The sequence below is a fragment of the Benincasa hispida genome, chromosome 7 (genome assembly GCF_027475165.1).
Source record: "Benincasa hispida cultivar pf3 chromosome 7, pf3_genome.v1.1, whole genome shotgun sequence".
NCBI classification, from domain to species: Eukaryota; Viridiplantae; Streptophyta; class Magnoliopsida; order Cucurbitales; family Cucurbitaceae; genus Benincasa; species Benincasa hispida.
This window is the reverse complement of record NC_143484.1, coordinates 53,196,138-53,213,410: the sequence shown is the minus strand read 5'-3', so window position 1 is coordinate 53,213,410 and position 17,273 is coordinate 53,196,138. Positions and strand designations below refer to the sequence as shown.

At 29.2% G+C, this 17,273-nt stretch overlaps 1 protein-coding gene across 1 annotated transcript; it reads right to left on the bottom strand.

Annotated features, from left to right (window-relative positions):
* LOC120082183 (chromatin modification-like protein) lies at window positions 1-1,918 on the bottom strand. Its single transcript, XM_039037439.2, has 5 exons — window positions 1,611-1,918; window positions 1,438-1,510; window positions 913-964; window positions 720-789; window positions 1-257 (listed from the first exon to the last, which is right to left on the bottom strand). The coding sequence occupies exons 1-5, from the start codon at window positions 1,707-1,709 to the stop codon at window positions 171-173; spliced, it is 381 nt and encodes a 126-aa protein (XP_038893367.1). The 5' UTR covers window positions 1,710-1,918; the 3' UTR covers window positions 1-170.
* Window positions 1,919-17,273: the final 15,355 nt, after the last annotated feature.

Here is a 17,273-nt window from a genome sequence, read left to right as displayed (position 1 = left end):
TTCATACTTGTAAAGAGAGATTTTGAATTTATACTAACCAGCAAAAGATTCTATATTGACATTTACAAAACAAAAAGGGAAAGACCCTAGATTAAAAAAAAAAAAATGTGATAATAAAACTATCGTATGCCAGGCAGTGCTAAGATACTAATCCATATGAGCAATTTGCCTTAAGACTCTTCTTTGACGAAGAAGGTTTGTGGTAAGCAAAAATCCTCCTCGTGATTCAGAATTTCCATTTCCTCATCGTCTGGCTTCTGAATACAATGTGATGTGGAAAACGAAGCAACATTAGAACATATATCCCATCAGTTATTACAATGATGACTTTTGGACTGGAAAGGAAATAGGACTCGATCTAATGTTATTAAAACGTAAATATGAAATATGTCAAGATAAATTTGCTAATCAAGCTGGAAATGGTATCTTCTTCAAAAAGAACGTGAATATGATGTTTATCAGATCAGATGTAAAATCAGAAACGAATTTGGTATGTATGTACCAGAACATGTCACAAATTTGTGGCCCTCCACAATAAATATGGTTATTAGGAATGAACAAAAATTTTCTTTCGAAAAGAGTGAATTTACGAGCCAATTTTCTAGCTCATATATATATATTTATGCTATTTAGATTATCTTCCTTTTCAAATAAAATGAAGCCAGCAGCTTAAAAAAAGAAACAAGGGAAAAGAAAGAGGCATTAGTGGTTCTTTTTACCAGCATCTCCAGGTTATAGAACCGATCCAACAACTGTAGAACCTCATCAGAAGAGAACTGACGATCAAAGCTGTAACAAGAAGATGGTAAACCAATAGAGTATTATACAAAAGCAATTGTAGAAGCCACTAGATTTCATCGTCAAAGTTCAATAAACTATGTAAAAGAAGGTGGTACATGGGGCAGAGAAAACCTTCTTCGCAGAAATTCCATCAACCCAAAGAGGACGAAATGGCGATGTATGCCTGTACGAAAAATAGTGAGAATTCATTGACAGAAACTCATGTGTTGGGAAAATAAAAGGACCAATAAACAAGATACAATCATCTGAAATCATGAGCAACCGCATTCCGGGAAGATGAATTTAATTCGTTTAGTACACTCTTGTAGTCATTTCTCAACCGTAAGAATGGCTGCCTCAATCGTAATTTCTAATCCTCCATATCACTTTTTATCAGACAACATAAAATAATAATAACAGTAACGAAGTTGATCATTATCATTGAATACACAAATTGGAAACAGGTTAAATTCCCAATAAGCAATCCTATAGGAGTTTTGGGGTTTTCTCCTAATTTCATTGGTCAATGAAATGTTTTTCATTAAAATAAAATTAAAATAAAGGATTCTTGAACAGACTCAAAAACTGATAAAGTATTCACATTAAGATATTACATACAATTAAAAACCAGAAAGAGCAGTGTTACAGAAAACTTGCCTTGGAGTTTGACTAGTGGATAAATTTCAAGAGCTTGCAAGAGTTTGAGTTCTAATTCAATCTGGGGTTGCTCCTATCCATAAGACATAAAAAACAATAACAAATTCAAATACTTGCAGTTATAAAACAATGTCTGAAGAAGAAGAAGAAGAAGAAGAAGAAGAGAGAGAGACCTTGGGGAGAGAGGAAGCGGAGGACGGTGGAGCTTTGCATGGAGAATGTACAGACATGCCGTCTTGTTCTTCCTCTCTCCCTTTGCCGCCGCTTTCCATCAGTGAACTGTTAATCGCGAACGATGTTCTGTGACGAATAGCAATGCTTTGAGGGAGTTTCTTGGTTCGATTTCTTGAGTTTCTTCCTCTTCTTTGTGTTTTCCCTCCAGATTGAACCGAATTTTGTAATTAAATTCTTTTCTTTTCGTGATTTCTTGTTAGGGTTTTGGCTGTTTCATCCGCGGGAAGGGAACGGAAACGACGACGATGAAACTTGTTTTCCGTTGCCTTCTTTACATATGATGGGCCGGCCCAACATGTTACACGTCCATATTCAAGATCGTGGGCTTCTTCTTCTCTTAGGTTTGACTCATTTGTTCATCGCACGATTCAAGTTAAAAAAAATAAAAATTAATTGCATTGCATATTACTTTTAGAAAGGATAATAAAGTGTATAGTAACATTTTTTAAAATTTACAAATATATATATAAAAGAAACTATCAGTGATAAATTCTATCATTAATAGACTATCATTAGTGATATGTTTATCACTAATAGACCTCTATTAACGATCGACAGCAAAATCTAAATTTTTTATTTTTTATATATGTAATTTTTTTTTATATTGTGTTATATTTATAATTGACTTAATTACTATATTTATAACGGTAAAAAAAAAAGAAAGAAAAGAAAAGACTAATTTAACTGAATTTTGAAGCAGTGATGAGTAATTTTGTGCTTAAAGGAAGTAAGAGTAAATGAATAATCCACCTGAATAATGAATAAAATAATAATAGTAGTCATTAGTTTATTTTATTTTAGCGTAGCTAAATTTTGAAAGCTATTTAACCACTAAACTTTTTAAAAGGAAAAAAAAAAAAAGTAATTTTGTTTAAGAAGAAGAACAAATAACTCACTTAAATATTGTATCAAATAATGATAATAGTCATCTTTGGAAACTATTTAGTTTCTAAACTTTTAAAATATTTAGTTTCTAAACTTTTAAAATTACAATAATGAAGTTGTGTTTTTCCTATTAATTGACCTTACTATTAAATAAAGTAATAATAATTGTCCTTCTTTTTTTTTTTTAATTAATGAATAATTATGTATAAAAAATAGTAATTGACCTAAATATTGAATTAAATAACGATAATAGTTGTCGTTAATTTTTAGTACAATAAATAGGATAGGAGAGATATGAACTTCCGAATACATGAAAAGCAGTAAATGTCAATTACCACTAAACTATATTTACCTGGAGGATAATGATGGTTAATTAGGAAAAATTTCAAGCATGACTTTAAACTTTTGGATTTTGCAAATATAGCAAATAATCAAATTCTATATTTAATTTTTTGTGCATTCCAAATCTACCCTAATTTTTTGGGTGGCTACTACTTATTTTTCTCCCATATTATCTCCCCCAATTTCTCCCCAGCTAATGAAATTAAGAAAATTCCTAAGAGAGAGAAAGAGATTAAGAGAGAGGGCAGAAGTTCTCGTTTTACTTTTTCTTTTTAATGTGGGTTTACTTCCTAAGTTCTTTTTTATTATTTTAATAACATATTGTCTGGTTTGAAATATGTGTGCATACCAATGTACATCATTTTTAGTATATAGTTTGATATATCTCAAAATTAATTTTTAATTTTCTCTCATGTATGCATTTTCAAATTTTGAAACATCTTTCTTCTCTCTTGATCACCATTTTTCTTCTCTCTTTAAGATCATCATGTAAGTATTTTTTTTGCATTTTTATCTGCAAACCAATTTTTCATCTTCGCCATACAATGTATTTTATTTTTGTTCGATTTCTTTTTTTCTTTTTTATTTGTTTTTGTTCGATTATTGAACATCTTTGTATTCCTTTTTAATTTTTCATTCTGATTTAGGTTTTAATGAACCGTGTTATTCTTTGTTTTGTTAATGATTTAATGGTATATCAGATGTAACTTATATATCAAATTTATATTTAAATCAAGTTTTAATCATTTTGTTTACTTTAAAATTGGTATCAACAGTATATTTAACATCAATCAACATTCAAAGTTTCATACCCCGTCCTAGATTATCTAACTTGAACCTAAGATGAGATGTGATGACAATAAACCCCAAACATGCAATGGAGCCTACCATCAAAGTTACATGCTTGAGATGTATATAACAATTCATGTGGGCTCTGACTTGCACTTTAAACCATGTCTTTATTATAATCTATATAACGTATTAAACTACTAACAAATATAAACACCACCTCAAAACTCCAGTTATTTACAATAATTTTACTTCTAACAAAAGCACGAGTACATACAAAAGTAGACATGTAAAATTGTATGAGACAAGTGACAGACGTCACATCATCAACTGGAGACTCAAGAAGTGCTACATGGTAGGAAAAATAAAGGAAGAAAGGTTGAGCTAACTAGCCCAATGAGTGGTGTTTTTATTAAAGAAATACTATAATAATAGTATAAAATCTATAAAACACTTATTGAAAACCCCAAATAATAGAGATAGAATAAAATTAATTCTATGACAACATAATTTTCATCAATCAACTGTAGAGAAATAAACATGAGTACTTGCTATTGAAAACATAAACATGAATAACATAACTTGCCACTAAAATTAGTACCCAAGCATGGTCATACTATATACGGAAGAACTTGATGTATATAGCAAGGAAACATGGTCATACCATATACTGAGCAAGCTCAAGATCCATAGCAGAGCAAACATGGTCATATTATTCACCGATTAAACTCAAGGTAAATAGCAAAGAAAAACATTGTCATACATGCACGCAGAGCAACCCTCCAAAAGGCATAGCACCCCAATACACGACCCAAAGCTTATGTGTGTACCGAAGTGAGTCCCAAAGACCTCATGTATATCATGACTATACTACGGAAACACATTCACGTGATCGTGAACCACACACCACAAGATCTTCTGCACTATTCTCTCGAACCTTAGATTGAGTTGTGGAACTCAAAATGAACTAAGATTAGATAAGAAGTTTAGTGGAGAAGACAGTTTTTCTAGGTTTTGTTGAAGAACTCTTCTTCAATCTCTCAAATCTGAAAAACTCAACTGCATGGCTTTTTCTACAGCAAACTCAAATGGTTTTCATCATTCTTCTCATGCAATCACATTGTTGTTGGGGTTTATGTCCTAAATCTCGTAGGGTCCTATAGTTTGTAAACTTTGTATGAACAAACTCTTTATGTGATTAATAAAATATATGATATTTTATTCACTTTGTCTATAAAATATGTGATATTTTAGTTGCATTAACCATAAATCAATAAACTAACATCCAAGGTTATCTTTGTAACTTAAACATGTATGTGGAGACATACGAGTGGATCATGTTTAAGTGATAACTTAAATGATCTGTAGTAAATAGATAAGGCTGGGTACCTTATCCTATGACACTACAAGTATGGTCTACTTTGTAGGTGTTACAATTGTTGTAAAATATTACAAATGATCTGATCCTGATCATTCATGTATTAGACATGCGAGTGGGAATATTCTATACAAAGAAGTTTGTATAAGACTGGACCAAGAAATGTTTAGTCTCATAATATAACGCCGTTCATAATAGAGACTTACATTTCACCTGGATGACCATAAATAACATGACCTGAATCCTGAGTGAATTGTGAACTCTTGCCTATGAGGGCGGACCTTTGATTTGTATAGTGAGAGTGGCCAGATCGCCGACTCAACAAGCCTACCATTTTGGGGATTCGTCTGATTGGGGAGCTGTGAACACAGCTACACAAGGAATTCACTCCTTCCCTGAAGTAGGGGTAAGTAGATAAATTGCTCCCTTAAGAGCTGATTCCGGGTCTTGAATAATGTGACGTCACACCCTCTCCTAACCCGAGAGGGGTTTAGTTATAGTAAGAATATGATCTATCATTAAAGGAATCAGTGGTACTTAAAAAGTTAGATGTAACTATAGGGGTAAAATGGTAATTTGGCGTAGTTGTACTTACGAGCAATTTGTGAAGGGTCATTGTACTATTGATTGGTTATATCCAATAGACACAGAAATATATTTGTAGTGCGAAGAGTGCAGCTATCGGTCTTTAGTGGAGTGTCCGACAGTTAACGAATGGTGAGTAATGTAATTAAAGAATTTAATTAATTATTCATGTATTTCAAGCTACAGGTTCATAAGGTCCCCTTGGTAGCTCAAAAAAATTTAGTTGAGAATCAGTTTTTTGGGTTAGTTTGAATTGTTCAAATTAATAGAGGGATTTAATTATATATAATATAATTAAATTGTTTCAATTATATATGATATAATTGTCATAATGTATTTGATACATTATAGTTTAATGGAAGGAAATAAATATTTGAATGAGATTTAAATATATTTTCTATGAATTAGATTCATAGTTGTTAAATTTAATATAAATATGACTTAAATTAAATGCCATAAAATAAAGAAAAGAAACTATAGTTAATATTGTATATGATATAATATTAAAACTATAGGTTATATGTTATATTTGATATAACATATAATTTAATATAAATAAAATATGATAAGTTAATTATCATATTTATTTATATTATTTTATTATTATCTGAATAATAACTTCCCCATCTTTTCTCTTCAACCACTTTAGTGAGTGGTTATTAATTTTATGGCAAGAGGAATAAAAGAAAAGTAGTTTTCTCTTCTTTCAATATATATATATATATATTTGCTATTGCAGATTGAGCGATTGAGAAAAGTTATGTGTCCGTGTGTTCTTGTGAGAATTCTTAATCTACATCCTCCACCAAAAACTTATCCCTCCTAACCAAAATAGTCAGTGTCCACCACTTCTGGGTTCTCATCCCGGGAATACCAAGGACTTTTTGTGGTTGTAACCGGTTTGTTTGGTTCGAGAAAATCTTGAAGAAGGTCTTCAATAAGTTGTTGGTTCGTGACTGTTCGAGGGAGATTTTGTGAAGAAAAAGGTCTTCAAAGGTAATGTATCTTCTTGTAAAAACATGTTGTAATTTATTTTGAATGCATATCTATTGCATATCTATTGCATGTTTAATGTAAATTATGTTTTCAATAATTAATAGAATTTGGACGAGCTTCCACTCAAGGTTCTCTTCAAACAAGTTCCTTCAATTGCATAAAAGAATGCCACATGAGGATTGTAATGGATTTCGATGACAAAGTTGGAAAAACCCACTAAGATTGAGCTTTTCCAATTTTCTCAATTAGACTTAATTTTAATCAAATTGAATTTTAATATCAATTCTATTTTAAAATTTATTTAAAACAATTAAATGAATTTTCATTTAAAATTCAATTTTAATCTAATGTTTCCAAAAAAAAAAAAAACAATATTGCTTTTCTAAATTTGAATTTTCAAAAAATTCAAATTTTCAGTTTTAAATTTAATCTATATTGATTCTAAATTTAAAAATGAAATTTTGAATTTAATTGATTTAATTAATTAAAATTTTTAATTAATTCTATTAATTTAATATCAAATAGTAAATTAATTAAACATCAATTCCACCACTATGAATCTCTATTCATAAAATTAATATTTAAATCATATTTAAATATTATCCAATTATCCAATTTCGTTTAATTTCATAATTAAACGCATAATTATGTTGCATATAATTACTAATTTCCTTAATTCAAAATTTAAACGTTTCAAATTAAGTAATCACATTATTCTAAGTTTTATTCCGTTTATAAGCTAGGGAACCTAATGGACCTATAGATCATGAGCTCCAAACGATCCGAGATTAATCGGCTAAACTATTCAACCTAATTAACCACCATTTGTTAACTACCGGGTCATTCCACTAAAGCTCAATAGTTGTACTCCCTTCACTCTTGTTGAGGACCAACTTGATCAACAACTCTTGTTGATCTATTTGTAGTTTCTCTGGACATCTCACTTAATACTAGTTTACTGCGAGGTTGATGATTTTTAATGTGGTCTTCCTTTAGGAATGTTGCATTGAAACAACCTCCTCGATCCCTACCTTAAAGGTTGTCTCGCCTGTCGTAAGCTGTCTCCTATGAAGCACAGAAACAGATACGGTTACACGATACGGATACGATCGGATACGGCAATTCACCAATTTCTAAAAAACTAAGATATGGATATGTCTAAGGATGCGTCATTTTTTTAATATATATATTTCTAAAAAACGAGGATACTGATACGTTGAAGATACTTTTTTTTTAAAAAAAAAATCTAGGATATAGATAAATTTAGTATAGAAGTTAATAACAATAGCACAAAATAGAATACAAACACTGAAATACAATACAAAAAAAGCAACATCTAAGATATTGAAATACAATAGCTAATAAAATGTAATAGAAAAGTGATTCATTGCAAAAAAGAAATAAGAAGAATATTAGAGAGAGAAGTATGAAGATAAACGAAGAACTTATTGTTGAAGATATTCAAATGGTTTATATTTTGGTGGACTTTGTGGGGACTCAAATGTGAAGATGGAGATTAGATGATTCTAATCTAGGGTTTGATCAGTTATTTATTTATTTTTCTTTTAGTTTCAGACTCGAATAGTGAGCTTTTTAAATAGGTTGCTTAATTTTAGATTGGGAAAGACTAGATAAGTCACTTGTCTTTTTCTTAAAAAAAAAAAAAAGTACACATAGAAATAGATACATCAAATCACGTGTGAGATACGTATCTGGAAAGTATTTGGAAGTATCGGTATCTGATATGTGTCTGATACTGATTCTTTACCTCACATGAAGTATCTGTGCTTCATAGGCTGTCTCCAAGAACTAGTTTCCTGAGAAAAAGTACAGATATGATTAGCGGTATCTAAATCAGTTATCCAGGTTAATTTATCATTTTCCACTAAGCATGTCGCAATGACAAGTAAAACATATTTAATTTGTGGTATTTTTTGGTTTGCAGAAAAACTGAGAGATTGAGGACATTCCTCTGTTAAAACAAATTTTAAATCATCATCTGCTAGTATATTTGATTTCCATGTTGAACTACCGTTAAACATATTGGAAACGAGTAAATTTGAAGAATTCAACATGCTAAAATTATAAACAAATTCTAATTAGTAAATTGCTTTTAAAACCAATTTAATTTTAGCAAATTTAATAATGTACTCATAAATTCATTATTTTCTTTGCAACGATACTATAGTGAGTCAGAATAAGTGCTACTGAGGGACAGTCAAATACTCTTTCACTAAAGCAATATATTCTTGACTAAATACTATTTTCAGAATAACTCATATTTCGTTTTAGTTACCGTTTTCAGTCAAAAACTTACTAACACTTAGTAATTTTGTAAGTGTAACCCTCCATTTTCAGACTTTAGAGGTCGGCTCCAACGATGCTACCGAAGTGGAGAGTCAAGGTTGGGAATTGACTTAAAAAATCCTCTCAATTCTTGGAGTTTGAGTTGTTTCGAATCCTATGTTACAACCCTCTGAGGGGATAGTCGCTGTAAAACAACTAACGTAGATCACATAAAGTCGACAAGTAGGCGCAACATAGGAATCTCACAGTCAAAACTAATGGAAGAGACAGAAGGACACGTTGACATACATCCTTCACCCACTTATTACGAATTACTTCCTCTATTCACCTTGCTATTGACCTATGCAAACACTTTTCGAATGGATGTCACTCTCAGGGTGACACGAAGCGTCGCATGGATCTCGTGGTGTGAACTCTTGGGGATATGAGAGCTAAGAGAAATATATCATATATGTTATTAATCTTACACTGAAGTGTTCTTTTTGTTTTTGAATAAATATTTACTTAGGTGTGTTCTGGCTAATTAAAACAACATAAGTCTAGGTGATTATCCAAGTATAGCATTTATATTTGGATTTAACCTACGATGTCTAGGTGATAAACTAGCTTTAAAACCTCACATCGTTCACATGTACTCATAAAACCGGGTTAATGATGCTCAATTATTCGGCCATAATCCCCAGGTAAGAGATGTTTCGTAAACCGTCAACTTAAGTACTTCCAGCCTTAGGATTAAAAACAAGTTGAATCGGACCTCCTAGACCCGAATCGACTGAATCGGTTCACTTGAACCGTCGATTTGGGCTCACGCGTGCTTTCTTAGTTGGGATGAACAGTGTTGCAATGCTCTATCCTAGCGTTGCGACGCCACAAGTTTGCTCATTCAAATCTGGGCTAAAAGAGGAGCAGCATTGCAATACTCTAAGGGCAACGTTGCAGAAGCTTCAAAGCTAAATTTCTACTGCTGACTTCCCTTGCTTCTTTCTTCAATTACAACCTAACTTCAACTTTATTGACTCTAACAAATTTACAGACTTTTATTCATATATTAAGGCCCATAAACAAAGAGCCAATTACAACAATTAACACTTAATTGAAGAGAATTTAATTCCAAAACTGGAAAAAACCATATCAGTCCACCATTTCATACATCTTATGAAAAACACCCACCAAGCTAAAATTAATACGAATTAAGTATTTAAATCATGCTCCGATATCAATTATTAGAAGTATCAAGCTAACAGTGAAAGAATTTAGGATTATTAAGCAATCTAATTCATTAATTTAAGCAATAAATTAAGCATGTTCATTCAAAATAAAGAGAGTTTCAAAAATACCTTTGAAGAACACCTTTGATCTTCAAATTCAGCTCCAATCTCCTTAGCAACTGGTCGTGAACCACCACAAGATCTTCTCTAGTATCCTCTTGGACCTTAGATTGAGTTGTGTGACTCAAAATGAACTGAGATTAAGGAAGAATTTTAGAGGAGAAGGCAGTTTTTCTAGGTTTTGTTGAAGAACTTTCTTCGACCTTTCTAATCTGAAAAACTCAGTTGCATGGCTTTTTTTACAACAAACTCGGATGGTTTTCATCATTCTTCTCATGCAATCACATAACATGGAAGAATGTCAGCTCCTACTTGAGGGCTGTAGTGGATTTGGATGACACAAGTTGGAAACACTCACTAAGATTGAGTTTTTCCAATTTTCTCGATTAAACTCAATTTTAATCAAATTGAATTTTAATATCAATTCTATTTTTAAATTGATTTAAAACAATTACATGAATTTTCATTTTAAATTCAATTTTAATCTAATTTTTTCAACAAAAAAAAATTAAACAATATTGTTTTTCTAAATTTGAATTTTCACAAATTTCAAATTTTTAATTTTCAATTTAATTGATTTAATTAATTAAATGATTAAATTAATTCTATTAAGTTAATATGAAATATTAAATTAATTAAACACCAATTCCACCACCATGAATCTCTATTCATAAATTTAATATTTAGATAATATTTAAATATTATCTAGTTCTCCAATTTCATTTAATTCCATAATTAAAAGCGTAATTGTATCGTATATAATTACTAATTCTCTTAATTCGAAATTTAAACGTTTTAAATTAACACATCACACTAAAGGTTTATTTTGTTTGTGAGCTAGTAGGGGACCTAATGAACCTATAGATCATGGGCTCCAACGATCCAAGATTAACCGACTAAACTCTAAAACCTAATTAACCACCATTCTTAACTACCAGGTCACTCCACTAAAGCCCAGCTTGTAGATATATTGTGTCCACTAGATATAACCATAATTAGTAAGTTAACCTTTCACAAGTTGTTCGTAATAACGATTGGGTCAATAGCTATTTTATCCTTGAGATTACCTCTTGTTCTTTAAGTCCCACTGATCCTCTAATTAACAATTGATTTGAGATCCAATCATTGGTTCGAGAGGGTAGAGCCCCTTGTTCAAGTCTTAGAGTCAGCACTTAAGGGAATAACTTCTTTACTATCCTTAAAAGTGGATAGGAGTGAATTCCATCTTGCACCCTATGTCCCAAGCTATCTACCCAGTCTTACTCCAAAAATGGGAAACTTATTGAGCCGATGTTGATAAGTCATCCCTCACCCATGCAAATCTAAAGATAATCCCGATTAAACAAGAGTTCATAATTAACTCAGGATTAAAGTTAAGTTACCTAGGTCATCGCTTTGAAATAGTTAGTCTTAAACAGTAAACAACATTATAAAGTAAGAGTGACTTATTTCTTGGTCTGATCTAATGCAAACTCTTTGCATAGGATATCCTCACTCTTTATGTCCCCACATAAACGAAACAGGATCACTTCATTTGTAGCACTTTACAACAAACTGTAACAACTACAGAGTGGATCTCATCTGATAGTGTTATTAGAATAAGGTACCCAACCCTATTCATATACTATTGATTATTTTGGTTATTTACTCGAACCTAATCCACTCTTATGTTTCTACATAAAGTTCAAATACTCATGTAATAACCATGGATCTTAAGTTTATTGGATTTATTTCTAAAACGAAATGAGCAATTCATATATTCAATAACTACTTTATTGAATCAAACTTCAATAACATTTTTATTGATTAACAGAATAAGTTTATTGTTTACAAACGACGAGTTTTAGGACATAAAATCCAACACAATCAACATTTAGTGATAGCTTATTTTTGAAGTAAAACACATGAATTTCATTTTATCAATATGATATTATAAGTGTGTCAATAGTATATCAGACATAAAACATGAGTGTATCAAATATCAATAAGTAAATAATTGAAGTAAGACATGAGGTAATTGAAGTTAGACATGAGTGTATCAACCAATATCCAATATTAATCAACATTTGAGTATATCTACAATTAATATATTTAACAAAAATTAACATTCAATCAGTAACTTAATTATTTTAGAAAAAAAAAACTTGTGTTTCATTTTAATATAATGATAGTCCAAGTACATTAGCAATATATTATATATCAACATAAATACTTCAATAAAAAAAAACATGTTAAAAGTTAAAGTACATCATTACACTATTAAGCATCAATGATACACCTAATATAAAGTATATATATCAATGAAGTATAAATATGGAAGTGTATGAATAACATTCATCCAAAATGCAAGTATAATGTAACATTGGACTATTATTAGTATATTGACACCAATTCAAAATTATTTATGTATAATATTGGCATATAAAAGTACTCACTAAAAATACAATTTTATTTATGTTGTTTATGTATTAGTAATATATCATTAAGATGATTACCTAACTAGTTTCACTAATATATATATTATATATAAAAGTACACTAATATATTTGATTGTTTATTAATGAAGTATATCAAATATACTTTGGAAACCCTTCTTCATGGATGCTTGCATAATTAGTCGTATAGAAAGACATTTTAGACTTTTTATCAACTTTATTTGAGTTGGACTGAAGTGCTATATTTGTAAAAGAGAAAAAATGTAAACACGCTTGCAATATACCATTTCTTTTTTGTTAAATCTGCTAGTGTCTCTTATTATACACAATATATTTGTTATTTGCTAGTATGAGTTTCCTGTACTATCAACCTTAAAGATAAATGTTCGATTTTAAATTGTTTGATTTCTGAAAAAAAAAATAAATTAAATCCTATTTTGGACATAAATTTTGAACCTCATTATATTTTGGTACCTAAACTTTAAAAAACGTCTGTTATAGTCCCTGAACTTTAAAAAAAAATATATTTATTTTGGTCCCTACTGTTAAAATTATGTTAATATTTTAGAGATGAATGTTAATATTTTAGAGATGAAATTTGTTTAAGGATGAAATTGCATCTAGCATTAGGTTGAGCAATATGAAGGTGGAGTAAAATATCAACTATCAATGTGTCAAAATAGTGAACGACCAAAATCTTGGACAAATGACTTTTGAGATCTCCTATAGAAAATCATTTTACCACCTAATTCAAAATTAAAACCCCATAATTTTTTAGTATGACTGACTTATTCAAAATTGAAACTCCAGAATTTTCTAAGATGGCTAACTTATTTGGCAACCTAGACATCAAAAAATACAAAGTATTTCATCATTATGTTTAAGAATTAACACGATCTTAATAGCAAGGATCAAAGTAAGCATTTTTTAAAAGTTTCACGGACTAAAATAGAAATTTTTTAAAATTTAAGAATTAAAATAGAACAATATTCAAAGTTTAGAGACCAAAATAAAATTATATACGTGTTAGGTTAATCAAGTTAGGTTCACATGGCTTGTGGAAGCATTGGAGGGTCCATTTGCTGACTATTGGCATCGTTAGGACCACGTCTTGGGCCCTCTTATTTATTATTTTCAATATTTTCTTACCATTTATGACAATGCAACAACCCTAAATACTAAAATTTAAAGAAGACAGATTTAGAAAGTATTTGATTTTTTTGATCAACTTACATGTTGCATTACATCACTCACGCATGCTTCAATGTTCAATGTAATGTTTTGATATAAATATAGGTTTCTTTATATTGCAAAATTTGATTTGCTTTTCTTTAAACAATATATATTTTGCATTTTTTAATCTAAGATTATCCCTTTTGCATTTACTAAAAAAGTATCCTTTTGCGTTATGTATATGCATAATCTTTTAGTTATAGAGACAAATACAGATTTAATTTAATGATAGATGAATTTATCCCATGATTTTAAGTCATGGAGTTTGTCTCTACTACTATACTTAATTATTCGGAGAATATATATCCTTTTAAGTCCTTAATTTCCTAGAAAAAGGAAATTTTCAAATTAAAAAAAAAAAAAAAACTATTTACACATAATAAATAAAATTTAATCATCTTCCTCCTTCTCCGTCTTCCCTCTTCTTCTTCTTCGGCCTAATCTCAGTCTCGCTCTCTAATCCACACACTTTCTTCTTCTTCTTTAGTCTGATCTCAATCTCGATCTCTCTCTCTCTAGTCCACGAACTCTAACATCCAGTAGCCACCACATTCATGTACAACCGTCAATCCTTCGTCGTTTAGGTCTACATCACATATCTAGTTGTACCTCGTCGTTGGGCCGATTTTTCTCTCTCTACCTAATTCACTCTCTTCCTCTGACTCCTAGATCCATACAACCCAATTCTCGTCGTCGCTATCTTGTTGCCGCTAGAGCTAGAGTTCGTTGAATTTTTGGATGTAAGGGGTAAGATTTCAGGCATTTGAGTTAATTTTATTTTCGAACACCCATTAGGTTTGATGTTAAAATTGATTTACCCATTAAGTTGGTGCTAGATTTGGGTTTTGTTATTTTTAGATAGTTATGATAGACATTGTTATTTATGTCTATTACAAATTGACACACATAGAAGTCTATCTGTATTTTTTTTTCTTCTATTTCTGTAACCAATTTGACATTTTTACTATCTATAAAAATTACCTCTAGAAAGCTTTTAAAAAAACTAAAATATATCAAATACTTTTTTTTTTTAAAAAAAAAAAGAAATATATTTCGTTAATGACACCAAATTTTTTTTTGAGATAAATTATGCAAGGTGTATTTGTATTGACTTTCTAAATGTTTAAATAAGTGTTTATTAAAAAAAATGATTTTTATAAACACTTACAAAATCAATCCAAGCTAAAATTTAGGATTAGGTTGATCGTGCCTATAAAATTTAAAATTTTGCATTTTACGTTTAAAATTAGAAATTATCGGAAATCTACCCTGAAAATTTGATTTTTTTTTCCTACAAAGTTTATTTCTATAAAAAATAAATAATGAAAATTAACACGGCTTCTGAACAACTGATCTCACATGCACCCATGGCCATGGGGAGTGCCTGTGTGGTCTTCTAGCCAAATTTTGTTTCCTTCTTGCATGAACAGTATTATTTACAATTATATATATTTCATTGGTTACCAATTTATTTCATCTAAAAACATACCGTGTTAAAATGATTCAAATACTCAATTATTATACATTAAGTGTCACATTAATTTGTGTGAATGATGTTGTTAATAATATCATGTCTTTCTCTTAAATGTTACATAGCAATTCTCTCTCCAACTTTCGTCTCATTTAAAAAAGTTTATGTAATAATATTTTTTTAAAACATATTTTAAAATTCAAAGGATAAAGTGAAAATTTTCAAATCTAAGACAATGATTGAAATCTACTCCAAAACTATGGACGTTATGTGTAATATTTTTTTTATTTAACATTATGTATAATTTAACTTCAAATTTGTGTAGTTTAAATTTTTTTAATTGTATTAAGATTTAAATTATAAAATTCAAAATATTAAAGATTTTTTTAGTACAAAAAATTAAAGATCTAATCATCTATATTTGTACTATCTATGGCTATGAGAGAAAAACATTTGATTTCCCCTCTTGTCTCCTTTAATGAATGATTGTAGGGATATATTAGGTAATTTCACATTTAAAAATATTAAATAAATTGTTTTGCCTCTGTTTTTTAGCATCACACAAAAAAAAATATATAATTTTTCTCCTGTTTTTTAGCATCAAATGGTACTAAATATTTAAAAAATGAGTTTCATTTTAGTGTGAATGATATCTTGATTCATTTAAAGAAACAACTTCAATTTTGATTTATTTTCAATATTTGATTTAAGATCCAATCAGATTTTCTTTATAAATTCAATATTTACACTCCAAATTTTCATCTTATCTCTTCCTCTCTCTCTGTCATATTTGTTTTTTTTCTCTTTTCTATTTCGTTAATAATTTTTTGTTTTCTTGTTGCAGTGTTAGGCCTAGGTCTTAAATCAGACTCTAACTATTTTTCCATAATTGGTAAGACCTTTTTTTCTTCTCAATCTATTTCTTTTTATATGAAACAATTGAGTATTAAATATTCATGAGCTTTGTCGTTAAAAACGAATCTCAATCCTCCACCTTATTTATTACCTTCCTGACATAGTTTTTTTTTTTTTTTTACGAATATTTTTTATAATTGGATACGAAGTTAAATTTCATTAATTGTATACATTGAGTTTTAATTTTAGATTTGGACTAGACTAAATAACAAATGGTAAATATTTTGAACCAAAGTAATTAAGGTGTGAATCAAATAGTCAATAAAAGAAAGTAGTATTTATTTGAAATAAAGTTCAAAATTAAGAAAAGAAATAATATTAAAAATAGAAAAATAATATTTTAATTTAATATAAAGTTTGAAATTAGAAGATAATCATATCATCCAAATCTAAATTAAAAATATCTTTGTAATACAGGAATTATTACGAAATAAAAAAATTAACAAGATTAAAAGAATAATTAAATCATCCAATTTCAAATAAATAAATAAATGAAGATTTTGTTGGTGATTTTTTTTTTCTTAAGTTCAAAGAAGATTACCATGAATAAAAAAAAAGCAATGATGTTTTGGCTAACCAGATTAATAAAGTCATTCAAATCAAAATAAATAATAAAAATATATTTTAAACTAAGAGATGACTATTGCAAATTTAAAAACAATGAAAAAATATTTTCGTTTAAATTAAAATTTAAATTACGAGGATATCTAAATAAAAAAATTTAAAAAAAGGATTATCATGAAAATTTGAAGGAAAAAAAATAGATTTGAGATAATCAAATCATTCAAATAAAAATTAAAAAATTATTTTTAACTAAGAGGCCATTACAAAATTTTAAAAGATTTAATTTCGTGAGAAAGATAAACTAACCAATATATTTTCCTATAAAACATAGCGCAGTTAATATTGGGCTACGCTAGTATCCCTATAAATTTTGG